General features: G+C 44.5%; 1 protein-coding gene across 2 annotated transcripts in view; it reads right to left on the bottom strand.

Moving 5' to 3' along the window:
- Positions 1-4736: 4736 nt before the first annotated feature.
- The window catches only part of LOC147710298 (protein CutA homolog), a 308574-nt gene continuing 298292 nt past the window's right edge, over positions 4737-15018 (bottom strand). For both annotated transcript variants that reach the window (XM_086920995.1, XM_086920994.1), the window contains exon 6: positions 4737-6447. In XM_086920995.1, coding sequence (XP_086777121.1) covers positions 6345-6447 — 103 coding nt within the window. In that variant the 3' untranslated portion in view covers positions 4737-6344. The remainder of the gene's footprint in view (positions 6448-15018) is intronic.

Below are 15018 nucleotides of genomic sequence, written 5' to 3' on the forward strand. Positions count from 1 at the left end.
TTTTCTGGGCTTTCTTAGTCCTTTTTCCTTATATTTTATGTTTGCCTCTTCTGGGCTTTCTTAGTCCTTTTTCCTTGTATTTTCCTTTTATTTTCTTTGTATCCTTTCTCTTTCTTTCCGGCAATTGTGTTTGTTGCCTCTATATTTCTTTTGTCAATTTATTTTGTAATGTTCTTGTTGTTCTCTCTTCTTATTTCATTCTTTATTTTGTTGTATTTCTTGTTGTGGGGATCTTTCTCTGTCCTTGTCCCTTTTTATTTCTTTATTTCTCTTTGTTTGCTGTGTTTTACGTTTTGCCTGCCCTTAAAATGGTTGTCCTGTGGCTCATATCGCTGTTTTCCTTTAATGTCCCACTTAAGATGGCCGCCCTTGTTCCTGCGAGATTTCACGATCGAAATCTCGCTTCTCCTGACTCTAAGATGGCCGGCGCGTTGTCCTGTCGTTCCTATTGGCTGCATTTGCCTGTCCCTAAAATGGCCGCCGAGATTTTCGCCTCTCGCGAGACTTCGCTCTTCAAGTTTCAAACGCGAGAGCTTCACGCTTCTTGCCCTGCATTGGCGCTTCTTCCCGGTGCTCCTTACCGCGCTGTGTCGTTTTCATAGGTGGACGCTGATCGGGGTGGGCTCCCGTGTAGCTCCTTGTTGTCGGCGATCTCTTCTTTCACACGACGCGATCCTCATGCGTGTGGGGTCGTCACCCTCCTTCGTCGCCAGTTGTCGTGTCTTTGTGCTGGAGCGGTACATGCACGACGCGTCACTCCGGTCAGTTGCTTAGATTTCTTTATTGTCATAGGTATAGTTATTATCATGGTTGCAGCAGACCCCTGGGATGGCGTCCTCACTCCTCTTGGTCATCCCATCCTCTATATGTTCCCCGCCCCCCAGATGACCGGATGTCCGGTCTGGTGACCTGTCCCCAGCTACTCGACCCACGGGGTCCTAGTGCCCCACACTTAGGTCACGACACAGGCTGCTCAGACCAATCATGGCACTGCAGTCATGCTGGTGACTGCAGCGTCGTGATTGGATTAGGGGAGTCTAGGAGCCTGTTTTCTGCCTGGAGCCAGGAACAGAGGGAAGACGGAGCAGAGGTGGCAGCCATTCCCATGTAAGTAAGCTTTTATTCATTATTTATTAAAAAATTGATGCTCTACTTTTATTATAATTTGCGATTCGGAACTGGATATAAATTGCATTTGTATGTGTTTTCGACAAGGAAATACCATTTGTGCAGTACCTTCCCTATTTAGTTTACACTAATACGCATTTTATACACATCTACATGCACAGGTACCCACAGCAAATATTAGCTGGGCAAGGTTGCTTTTGACCCCGCAATGTTGACTACCACAGTTAGGCTAAACTGACTAATTTGATAGGAGTCAATATTGAGACATGGTTCAAGTTAGTACTTTGCCTTATCCCTGAATAAGATATATACCGGTTGGAGAAAGTAGCTTCTTTTCCAAGATATCCCCTTGGAAGTGAGGCATAACACGCAAAATTGGTATTTAACTCACCAAAGTACAAGTTTTGCTTTTTTCCCAGGTTTTTTCCCACATAAATTTCAGCAGATTTGAACTGTGGAGATCTATAAGGGAAAGCATGGGGGAGGGGTGCAAATTACTCCACAACGGAGAATGTGCATTCCTGGGTTAACTCCAGTTTGTGCAGGGATCGGAATTCACACCCTGCTCATAATCAGCACCTGGTATTACATCACATATTTTATGTTTGCTTATCCACCTAAAGACCAAGTAACATGCTTTTCTGGGTGAATGTAGCTCATTCAGTAATTACCATGAGCCTTTGACTTCAGGCTTGGGCCTTTTCGCTTTGTGCATCTCACCGACTGAAACAATACTGCCACAAAGCTGAGTACTCTAGACTCTAGAGTCCTGCAACTGCTTCTTCTAAAGGAGCTCCCTATATTCTGGTTATGTCAGAATCTTTTCTCTGTCTCCAACGACAGAAGAGGTACTGGAGTGGCGTAGTCACTCTAAAGTACTGCCGCAGCATGCCAGCTCCTACACAAAAGATGCAGCTTTGATACTAGGTATGTCAGTATCTTTACTCTGTCTCCAAAACCAGGAGAGATACTGCTGCATGCCACTACCTGCAGAACAGATGTTACTTCAAGCTGGTTATTTACTCAAATGTCTTCCTTCCTTTGGTAAATATGTCACCATGCTGTCGGTTACTCAGAATCCAGCAGTATGTACTCCAATGAAGAGCAATGCTTGTTACAAAGCCAGGAATACCTAAACCTATCAGTCCAGGCACAGTACAAATTAGGAACTATGCCTAATTCTAAACACGGTTGTAGTCTATTCAACACAGATTATGAGTCTTCAAATAAATTATGGCCTGTCTTTACAATAATAATAACCATGACATAAAGAAGCCAAAATTCATTGATTTTCTAATCCTTGTCGTGGCTCAGTTTCTGGTGGTTCTGGAAAATCATGTAATCTTCTGGTGGCTAAAGCTAAATAACAATGATGGATTCAACCCAGATCTGTGACTGGGGGTGAGTGTCTGAAAGGTTTCAGCGCTCCGTCCATCATCACCTTGTGTTGGCTTAAAATGTGTAACACAGTCTGGTTGTGTTGTCGAACCACTAATGGCCTTGGTCAAGAAAAAACATAAATAAATAAATATTAAGCCCAAGGCATCACAGTATGAAAAGCGGACCTTGAATTATGGCCCGCAGATCTGAGCTCTTACGCTCCTTGGTTTTACCACTTTCAAATTACACTACTTCAAAGTATATCTTGGTCCTCTTTGCCAATAAGACAATCTTGCACTGCTGCTTAGCACTTCTTTACTGATCCATAGGACATTTTGGCCCAGATTTACCAAAGCTTTGCGTCAGAGCAAAGTGACACAAAGTCTTGCAAAGGGTATTTATTAACCATTTTAAAATGCACTTTGCACTAGAAAGAATCTATTAACAAAGCTAAAAAAATCCTTGGTGCTGCTTTGCATCAAGAGGCATTAACGGGGCGAATTAGTAAAAATACCCCTAGATTTTGATGCAAAGACCAATCTACTAATACAGTCTGTGGGCCTTATTGCAAGTTTGGCGGTCCGACCAACTGAAGACTACGTCCACCAATAGACCGCAGGCTATAGACCGCCGTATTACGGAATTCCCGCTGAGGACGCATTGTGGCTGTGAAGAGTTTGCAGCAGTGATGATTATTTATCCACATGTATCGATGCCTGTGATACATTTCGGCTGCATATGAGTCAAATGCACACATATGCATGATACATGTGAAAAAATACCATCTACCCATTGCTGGAGTTGGGCCCATATGTGGGCAGTCGCGGCAATTGGTATATGGTACAAAAAGAACTCGCCTGTATATCGCCACAAACAGGGTCGTATTCCTCAGGGTGAAGATGCTGCTGTGAAGGGGGGACCTGAAGAAAAGGATCCACGTCAAACCCTGCCTGGAAGAACAAGAAAGAGGTGAGTACACACCCCAAATCCATAGTACCTGCCGAATTGAAGCTAGAGCTTGAATCGCCGTGGTGAGTTCATATAAAAAGCAGCTCATAACACAGACAATGGTGAAACTCCCCTGTACCACCCTATGGTAGCTGTCTTTTCCTGACCACGAACCCGGCTGATTACTGTCGGTTTTGGTGGTTCAGTCGTGGTCTTCATAAAGCCAATCCGCACAATTCGTAATAAGGCAGATGAACCGCAAGATCACGGCTGTCAGACCACGACCACAGGTACCACGGTCCACGGACTGTCAAACTTGTAATAAGGCCCTTACTGTGCTTTGCATCAAAAAACAAAATCCTCCTGTTAGTGGGCGTTAACAATGTGAAATGTGTTTATTTCCTTTAAAAAATCTACACATTGCATGTATGCTGCAGTACACTGCACACATTCAATGAATGGCATCCTTCTCTGTCTTGACAAAATAATTTGCAGTGGAAGGATAGGCTTCCAGAAATAATCCTACGCTAGACAGCGTGCCAGAGTAGAAGTCACAGATACGCTTCCAGAACAAATCCTGAGCTAGACAGCGTGCCAGAGTAGAAGTCACAGATACGCTTCCAGAACAAATCCTGAGCTAGACAGCGTGCCAGAGTAGAAGTCACAGATACGCTTCCAGAACAAATCCTGAGCTAGACAGCGTGCCAGAGTAGAATTCACAGATACGCTTCCAGAACAAATCCTGAGCTAGACAGCGTGCCAGAGTAGAATTCACAGATACGCTTCCAGAACAAATCCTGAGCTAGACAGCGTGCCAGAGTAGAAGTCACAGATACGCTTCCAGAACAAATCCTAAGCTAGACAGCGTGCCAGAGAAGAAGTCACAGATACGCTTCCAGAACAAGTCCTAAGCTAGACAGTGTGCCTGAGTAGAAGAAGACACTGATTCGCTTCCAGAACGATTCCTACACTAGATAGCGTGCAAGAGTAGGGGAAGACACGGATATGCTTCCAGAACAAATCCTATGCTAGACAGCGTGCCAGACAAATTTGCTAATGTGGCCATTTGTCTTTAGATACGTACTGCTCTACAATATGGCTTAAGCATGGTTATCCACTACTCCACACAAGGCCCCAAGCAAGATGGCTTTCACAATCAATATTTTTTTTGTTCGATTCTTTTCCATTCACTGGATACAACTTGTATCCAGTGATAAGGAAAATTATCAATACAAATCAGGAAAGCACTCAGGCAAAAACAATCACCTATTCCAATCGACTGACGATGCGCTTTATTTTGTCACTGAAGTTTTTAATGCCTTGGCTCAACATCCTGGGCTTAATGGAGTTCAGTGTTACCTGCTGAAATGTGGTGGAATCCATGGCTGTTATAAGACATCAATTTGAATCTTCAGCGATCCACCCTTTGGAGTACTTACTCTTTGGGTATGCAGCAGACTTCTGTGCAGAGCTGCATCTTTCAACGATGTTACATACAGAGCAGGAGGCAGGTGGGTTACCCATGCAAGCCTTGACTTGTAAGTGCTATTTTATTACCAAGTTCTATCTTTCTATTTCTTTGAATTTACACTCTTTAAATTTCACATTCTATTGACACTCAAATATTCAGAAGCATCTTTTATTTTTTGTGAAAAATTAAAGCCTATTTTGTCTTTGGATTACTAGTCATCCCAAGAGCGGCCACAGACCAATGCTATTTCCTCTATGACCCTCATTACATGTTGCATGGTCCAGTGGGGTGTAGAAAATCAAAAACAAAATGTAATGTGAACATGGGGTAACACCCTGCCAGAGCAATCACAAGTTAATTTCTAGAATGGGGAATAACTTGTGAACAGAATTTGGCTTGATTTTTCCTTTCACAGGGGGATTAACACTCCCACTTACCACCTGTATTAAGCAGGTGGTAAATGTGAGCTGTAGGACAAGCGCTTGGTAGATCTGGAGGGAGGGATTTGTTACAGTAGGAAAGAGAAGTGATGAGGGAAAAGATGCAATGGCCAAAAAACAAAAACTCTGGTATAGACTGTGACAGAGGCTTGTCTGCTGCTCCAACCCAAACCTTGTACAATTTTACAAGCCCAAAGTACCGGTCAGTAATTTGGGCTGGTAGTATGGGTCTGCTGCCCTGGGAAACCAGATGTTGGAACACCGGCCAGTTGTGATCAGGCCGAGCAATATCCCAGAGCGGGATACTGCACTCCTGATTCGTAATTAGGATTTTATAGACAAGATCAAGAATACTCATAATCTCTGAGGGAATATCGGCGAGGGAGACAACATGCCTCAAGTAGGTACACTTGTTGGGACAATGGCATATCCAGTGCCAAACAGGTGTCTTCGCAGTGTGTCTTCAATCTATCAATATTGAACAGGTCTCTTGAATCTGAAATCCTCCAATGCTAGACTGTACCAAACTAAGGCCACTGGTCTGTGCTGGCCAGAGGGGTATCTTCTTTAAGGTAGGGTACCAAAATATCCTTGTCTGGATATTGCCTGACATGAATTTTATGTACAGAAGTATCGCACTAGTGGAGTTAATAACAAAAAATCTGTACCCAAAGGGACAATATTTTTATACACAATATTTAGAGCACGCTATTTATAGCCGACAATATTCTTATCACCAATATTTTGATATACAACCATTCTTTAGAGTGTCTGCACTATGCTCAGATGCATGTTTATATTTCAAGATGCATCACTTATCCTGTTAGAAAACATGTCGCTGTGTCATAATAAAATATCCGTTCCAAAAATACAAATAGTGCAGTCCTTCGTTTCATTGGGTAACTTGTCAACTACTGTAAAAAGAGTTGTTACTCCAGTCGCAGTCTCTTAAGATGGCACAGACTAGTATCTTTACATCAATCCTCGTGCATGCTTTCGCCAATTAATCGTAAATATGCAGGATTTCCTTGGTCAATGGGAAAGCTGAAGATTTCTGGAATCTCGAAAGGGTGAACAGACCTAAAAAAGAAAAACAGAGATGCCAAATCATACGATGTAGCAAGGAACACTTTATGATAAATGTTAAAAAAACAAAACACAAGTCACACAATTCACAATAGAGGACTGGTAAAGTAAAATTCACACACTCCAAAACAACTTAGTCTAGAACTGAAATGAGCAATTCGGCAGCAAACGCATCTTCTCCTTTGCGAGCTGGAACAAATTACGTTTTTCACCGTCCACAGGTCATGTGAGGAAGGCTTTTACCTGCACAGAAGTTAAAAATGTGCCTTGAATGGCTGCTCCCAAACTAAGAAGCAATCTTAGAAAGGAATATATGTACAGTAAACAACACCATGAGGCAGATAGATGAGTAACTACTTCTTTTTAACCTTGCAACAAAACAACGTGCCAAAGTAATTGCTTCCTTATGCCCTTTAATTTTTCACCCTTGATTAATTTATATGAACTATCTATGAATCTATAAAGAAAGGATTACGTAAGGTTGTCTATAGAGTTTAGAGCTAGCACACCCCACGCCCACTAAGTGAAGACATTTTGTAATTTAAAGGCAAAAAACACAATGACCATTTTTAAACTTCTCATTCGCAAGGACTGGACATTGTGAAGGTCAGACTGCCAAGTTTCCTTCTTGATTGCCTGAGGAAAGTGCAAGTTCTCCCAATAGCCTGGGCGCCACCCTGCATTTAACAGCACCAGTGAACGGTGCCAAGTGTCTCCTTAAGAGAGACTAAGATAGGAGGAAAAAAACACAAAAGAAAACATATCTTGTCTGCAATCTTGTAGTTCTTGATTCAATATGAAGATTTGTGCAGAGGAAGTTAAGCTAGGCAACAGGCTGCCCCTGATATAAAGAAAGTGAAACAGCCAAGCAAGGTCTTTCCAGGAGATCTGACTGCAAGGAATTACAATCAGAGACAAAAATGGAAGTAAATGGGTGATTAATGCAACACAAAATAAGGGAGTTAGGGCTAGATGTAGGTAGAATAGATTTACCGATTTTTAATTACCGAATTTTACCGATTCGGTAATTAAAAATCGGTAAATCTAAGGGGTGGGTATGTAGGTATTCCAGATGTGCTGGAATACCGAATCGGAAGAATTCGGTATTTACCGATACGGTAAATACCGAATCGGTAATGCCCATTCATTCCTATGGGCTTTGAAGCCCATAGGAATGAATGGGCATTACCGATTCGGTATTTACCGAATCGGTAAATACCGAATTTCACAAGGGTGCAGGGGGTGTTACTTTGACACCCTCTGGCACCCCTAAAATAGGCATGTGCGCCATGTGGCACACAGACATGCCCTAAGGGCATGTCTGTCTGTCACATGGCTAGGTGTGCATGCACACATGTGCATGCACACCTGAATTCGGTATTTTAACACGCAATTGGATTGGGTGGTAAAATACCCAAATTGTAGGGCCTTTGGGACTCAGAAGAGTCCCACCTACATCTGGGAATTACCGAATCGGTAAAAATACTGATTCGGTATTTTACAGATTCTGTAAATTTACAGAATCTGTAAAATCTGGCCCCCTACATCTCAAGATGCCAAATACCGGTCGGAAACGGCCGAATTCGGCCGTTTCCGACCGGTATTTGCCACCTACATCGGGCCCTGCTTTAAAATACATCCATCACTCAATAACTCCCCCTTAAATATGAATATAAAAAGAAACTGACAATACAGGAAAAGACTCAACTTCATCTTGAATTGGGAACCTCAAGCAGCAATGCTTGGTCAGCCCACTATCTTGGAAAGGTCACTTAATAAGCCTAGCCAATCCCCTTTTTACCAACTCACGCCATCAACAAGGAATGTCAAGAATAGCCCAAGCTTGACATCTTTCCTCTGATGCAGGACACCACAGCCCAAACACCACCCTTCAACGCCAACACTCCATGGAAGCTGCTTCGAGGAACCCACTTGTAAGGGGGATGCACAGATCTTTGGGCACTGTACATTGCTGTAAATGGTGAACCAGTCCACTTGGAGAGTGCTCCACCAGGCGAAGATGTCCTCAACTACCTTTGGGTGGAGCCACTAGTCATTGGTAAGGCGGTGCTGACTGCGGTTGTAGGCTATGGTAATGAGAGAGACCACCAGATGGTTCACTGTTAGCAAATCACAGTGCTGGTGAGCCCAAGACCAGAGTTGCAGTTCTTCTCAACAGAAAAAGTGTGAGCCACACTCCACCTGCTTGTTGATGCACCACATCACAGTTGTATTGTTTGTCAAGATCTGGACTGACTGACCAGAAAGGGAGAGATGGAATGCCTTTAACGTCAAGGGAAATGCCCTGAGCTCCAGCAGACTGCTGTGCAAAATCCACTCCATTGAAGCCCAGAGGCCTTTGATCTTCAGTTAACGAAGACGAGCACCCCAATCTAAAGCGGATGCTTCCATCACAACCCTGGCCCCAAATAGTAGCTGGTGAAAGGACATTCTAAATGCTAGAAGCTCCTCTATGCACCACCGGGTTAGATCTGCTGCAGAGTCCCAGAAGATTGTGATGGTATCCAACACATCTTTTCCTAGCTGGAACCAGCCTACAGAGGCACCACTGGAGAGCCACCATGTGCCAGCGTACATGCATGATGAGGAAGATACAAGAAGGCATCAAACCTAACAGGCATAAGACCAAAAGACTGAAATCAGAGCCAGTTCTTGAAACAACAGAATAAAAGATCTGATGCCTTCTGAAGAGGCAGGAAGGATCATGAGAATTCAATATCCAGGACTCCCATTATGAACAAAAGGTGCTTACAGGGCTCCAGATGTGATTGAGGAACACTGATTTAAAAAAAAAACAGGTTGAAGAACGGTGATGCCGACAACTGCAAGTAGCAAAGCACCATCTTTTGGGACTGAGCCTTCAGAAGCCAGTCACCCAGGTAAGGGAATACTGGAATTACTGATCGTCTGAGATGTGCTGCTACTACTGCCATTCACTTGATAAAGACTTGGGGAAATTCCAAAGGTGTGGAAAATTCCGGAAAATTCCAAAGGTGAATCTAGATAGAGTTTCAAAGGAAGTTGAGATCCTCTTAAAAAGATGGCAGAACATACCACTATCACAATACGGTTGAGTCAACCTGATTAAAATGTGTGTTCTCCCAAAGTATACTTATCTTTTTAATAATATACCTCTGGAATTCCCAAAAGCTAAGATTCTTAAAATTCAGGGTAGAATTTCCTCTTTCATTTGGGCAGGAAAAGGGATTAGACTGTCCTGGAAAAAACGTAGGCGTAAACTAACACAGGGTGGTATGGGTCTACCTGACTTTCAGCTCTACTGCTGGGCCTATCAACTAAAAAATGCTCGGATGTTACTACACCCCCCGGATAATTCTTTAGTTGGTAATATGCTCAAAGCTATGCTATGGGGTAGGAGACTATGGTTATATGTACAAATTTGGCTCTCCCAAATTCTACAAAAAGGTTAGTCTGAAAATGCTGGGAATGGCGGCCAAGCTCTGGTCGGACTGTCGTGTCTGTCTGGGGCTTTCTTATTACAGTGAATGGCTCCGACGTGGGACTCTCCTGGAACGCCGAGTGCCATTAGACACCCTAGCTAATCCACTAAAAGCGGCAAGAGTTCTAGTTTGGGGGGATCTGGTAGTGGGCAGTAAATGTCTCCCTTGGGACTTCTGGAATCAAACCACAGCTGGAACTCTGTCCAGCTTTAAGTACTACCAGCTTACGTCATGGTGTAAATCTCAAAGTTGGTCGTGTTGTCTGGAGGATGACATGGAGAATGATCTGCAAAATCAATCCCCGATGAAGAAAGACGTCGCCCTATGGTATAAATATCTTCTGGCTGCAGCAGAAAGAAGAATGGATAAGCCGTATAGGGTCTGGGAGAATTACTTGCCTGGCGAAGAATGGAAGGAGATATGGCAAGTATCTATTGACATGCTTTATTCAGTGATTAAATCTGCTGCACTCAGAAGAAATCATTTCTTCACACTCCATAGGATATACTAGACTCCTCTGAAGGTCTCTAAACTGAAGGGTGGAGGAGCAGCAAACTGTTGGAGGTGCGGCTTTCAGAATGCAGATGATGTCCATATATTCATGTCCTGCCCCAGAATACACAAAATTTGGTTGAATGTTGGTAAGACCATCTCCAGGGTCCTGGGTGTAGATATGGAGGTAAGCCCAGCTCTTATCTTTTTCGGTGTGGTGGCTATGCCGTGTGGGATACGACTTCAGTGTGGGCCTCAATGCAAATTGGTGTTTTACCTAATGTTGTCGGCAAGGAGGGAGATTTGCTTGTTGTGGTGACAGGAGCGCCCCCTAGCTGGAATGCCTGGTGGAATGCTGTTAAATATTACCGAGCCATAGCCCAGAGGGTTAATGTTTCTAGGGATAGGACTGATGTTGGGCTGTTCTGGAATTAGCTGGTGACCCCCCTCCCCTCTGAGTAGAGTGTAGATTTTGGATTTCCATATGTTAGATCTGGATCCAGGACATCTTCCATTGATTAATACCTCTGGGTCAGCTCAAGTTGAGTATATACGGGCAATCCCCGTCTAGAACATATCAGCTGAGACTAAGTATCCACCAAAAGCTATTTGCGCCATTGGCGGGACAGGTCGAGAGGCGGCAGTAGCTACGGAGGTCATATGAGGAAAAAAAAAAGATAAAGACTTGGGGGTCCCATCAGTTTGAACTGGAGGACTGCTAACTGCTGTTGGGTGGATCCCACTATAAACTGCAGGTACCCCTGGAGTGTCTTCAGGATCGGAATATGAAAATACACATCCTGATAGTCTTAGGACACCACTCAGCTTTCAACATTAGCACCAAAAGCACATGGGCCCGGGTCAGCATCTTGAATTTCTCTTTGAGGAGAAAGAAATTAAAGATCCTAAGGTTTAAGATCCGATAAAGTTCTCTGTCCTCCTTGGGCCCCCGGGATTAACAAGAATAGCACCCATGCCAATTCTCTGCTCCAGCACCAACTCGGCTGCTCCCTCCAGAAGAGGATTGCCACTTTCTTCTCATGAAGCAGAAATGGTCTTCTGTCTGGCAAGAACAGGGAAGGTGGATGGGAGGAGCCTAGTAGAAGGGTAAGGAATACCCTCTTTCCCTACTTTGAAAGACCCACAGATCTTAAGTAATGAGCTTCCAGGCCCGTAGAATGCCGGACAGTTGGTCTTCTACCAGTATCAAATGGGTCCACAAAGTGGGACTGCTTCCCAGCAGCGGTAGGGGAGTAAATTTGCAAACAGTTCACAACAAGAAAACCTTACGTCAAAGAATGAGGATTAGTAGTATTGATTCATGGGAGGGAGTGGGATGGATGTGATTTAGTGGCTAAGTTGCAGACTTCTGTATACCTTAAGGTGAAGTTCTAAATTACAGTGGACAAAGGATTCAATGAGCATTAAATAAATACAGTGAATATGCAATATGCATTATGTAAAGTGGAGTTATCCTTATTTTATTTAATATTTAACTGGTACCTATTTTTGTTCATCTATTATGTTTAACATCCTCTACGGAGCAAAGATAAAAACGAATTTACCATTTTCTTACTTGTACTTTCATTGTTGCATCAAAAAATCTTTATTCAGGCAAGAACATGTTTTTCTTTTTGGTATATAATGTACATAATTTATTATAAGGAAAAAATCCATAATGATTTATTCAGATTATTATTCACTGCCTCTCAATATATCAATAATACAACCTTCAAGTGGAAAAATTTACAATCTTAAAATCAACATTGTAGGAAAGTAGGATCTTCTTTTATGATTACCCCCACTTTTTGCCCGGTGCTATGCTGTTTCTGACTAGTCTGACTGGGATCCTGCTAATCAGGACCCCAGTCTCTGTTCTTTCTCCCCTAAATTGGTTACGCTAAGTACTTAGGTACCTCACAGATTGGATACTGGTGTACCCTTCTAAGTCCCTAGTATACAGTACTGAGGTACCTTGGGTATAGGTACACCAGAGGTCCCCCATGGACGGAAGCATGTATTATGCCAACCATGGGAGTTTACTCAAACTGCAACTACAGGGCTGCCATTACAGCCTGTGTAAGCTGGTGCTAGCACCACTTACAAAAGAAATAGGTTTCCCTATATCTAAGATCACTGCACGTAAAACCTATAAGTCACCCCAGAAGCAGGCCTTTCAATCCTCATGGCAGGGTGCTCGGTTCTAAGTGTGAGGGTGCCCCTGCATGAGCAGGACACACCTACGACCGTCACATTCTCCCGGGGTGTAAGTGCATCAGCCATTATGGTACATAGTGTTAATGTAATGGTATTGATATTTATAGAGCGCACTGTTACCCGAAGGTGTCCTGGTGCTATGAAAAGTCCTACAAAGGCCTAAAAGCAGAGGGAGGGTGTAATCAAAATGACACAGTAAAGAGCCATGTTTTCAAGGCCTTCCTGAATGCAAGTACATTTGTCATACTCCTACGATTTAGTGGGAGACCATTCCAGGCCTTAGCTGTGCCAACTACAAAGCTTCTGCCACCCCAGCTCATTTTACGTACAAAGGGCACCAATACCAGCTTTGCTTCTGAGGAGCGCAATGATCTTTTTGGTACATACCAATGAAATTGCTGTTTTAGGAACTCAGGCGCAAGCATAGGGCTTTAAACTGAACCTGTTTCCTAACGGGCAACCAGTGGAGCCTTCTAATCTCAGCCGAGATTGAAGCATATCAAGGTATAGCAGTGAGCAATCTGGCAGCTGCATTCTGTAGCAGTTGTAGTCTGTTCAAAAGCCCTTCATACAGATTTATAGAAAGGCTTTTGCAATAGTCTAGTGGTTAGAACAGAAAGAAAAGTTTTCTGACTTTTTTTGGGCAGGAATGGTATTACATTTTTGCAGATGACCACCTCCAAACTGGCTGTAACGAATCCTGTCATTTTTTGGTATCAAACATGTTGATTACATATAGGTATGATTACATGCACTGTAAAGCTCCTCTGGAAGGTCCTCGGTGCTCCCGGTACCAGTCTTCTAGACCCGGACAGCACAACATGGCTGCTGACGACCAGAGACATGATTCTGCCCTCCTGCTGCTGAGCCAAGGGGAAGGCAGAACAATAGGTATCCTGTCACAGGGAGGTGTGACCACCTCCCACACAGGGCTCAGAGTATTGGGGCCGGGAGGGAGGGCTTGCCAGCGCCACTCAGTCTGCTTGAAGGGCAGATTTGGTGACCTCCTTGCATAGTCCAGTTTAAACCAGGTCAGGGAGCCGTTGGCTCTCGCTCTGGCGCGAAACTGGGCAAAGACTCCCCATTGTCCGACCCCTCCCCTGGGAGGGAACCCTGAATCGTCCCAACCCTTTCCTTAGGGTAAGTATTGGCATACCTGTGGGTGGATCCCTAGTTTTTTCGTGAAACAAGAGTCATTTCAAGACATCACTTCTTTTTCGACCGTCTGCGCACTCTGGACTTCGCTGGACTTCACTCTGGGCATCAAGACTGCAACTAGAAAGACTCCTGCTGCTCCTGGTCTCGTTGCCTTGCTCATCTGCTGCAACGTCCATGCCTGTGCTTCATACAGGAATCTTCCAAGGCCTGTGGACATCCAAGACACCAAAAGGAATCTCCCTTGAGTTAAGGACTCTCTTCCCTGCATCTGCAGGCACCGCAACAAAGCTGACAGGTCTGCTGATCCCGAGCTCCCATGGACTCCGAAAGGCTCAGCAACACAGGTGGTGGTTCTTCACATCCCACGAGGCCTGCCCTGCCCTCTCACCAACTTTGAGGCCAGTATCCCTCAGCAGAGCCTCAGGAACCAAACCCCTGTGCACCGCATCAACTTGTTGCGAAGGCTTGTTGGCTTCCTTCCTCCAAGATCTTTGGGCTCCATGTAGCCCCAAAGTCAAGCATCTCTAGTGACCAAGACCTTTGTCCTCACCACAACACTTGCATCTTGGGCCTGCATCTTTGGTGAGCTGCTCGAGGTCCTCTCTTGACTCCAGTGCCTCCGGCCTGTGGGTCGTCTTGAGGTTCATCTTTGAATTCAGCGGGCTCCCCTGATTACTCGGGGCCTGCCCTTACTTCCCTGCTTGTGGTGAGTCACATGGACCTTGCTGCTCCAGACACTGCACCGTCCTCACTTTCCACGTTGGTTGCAGTTGCAAAGGCTTGTAAGTGCTCCCGACAGACATCAACCCCTCAACTCTCAACATCCGACGGGTAACATCTCGTGTACAGCTACTGGTCTTCCCCAGCATCGCCTGGTCCGCACAGCTGCAGTTCTAAGGTCACCGCCAGCTCTCCTGCAACACTCAACATTGGTGGGTATTAGTCTTCTGTGCCTCCTGGTTCCTCCTGAGTGGCATTAACTCTGTCCCTTCTGCTTGAAGGTTCTTCTCATCTTGAATCCACCTTTGGGTTACACCCGACACTTTCACCTTCTCCAGCAGCAGCATCTTCCCGAAGTCCTCCATTGGGTTTGACAGCGGTTTCCGACACCACTTCACACCTGTGCACCCGGCTTCCCTGGTGTAGATATCCTGGTTCCTAGGGTATCCACGGGTGGGGATGCTATCCAATCTTCTGGCTTCCACAGGGTTTTCTG

The sequence above is a fragment of the Lissotriton vulgaris genome, chromosome 5 (assembly GCF_964263255.1).
Source record: "Lissotriton vulgaris chromosome 5, aLisVul1.2, whole genome shotgun sequence".
Classification (NCBI taxonomy): domain Eukaryota; kingdom Metazoa; phylum Chordata; class Amphibia; order Caudata; family Salamandridae; genus Lissotriton; species Lissotriton vulgaris.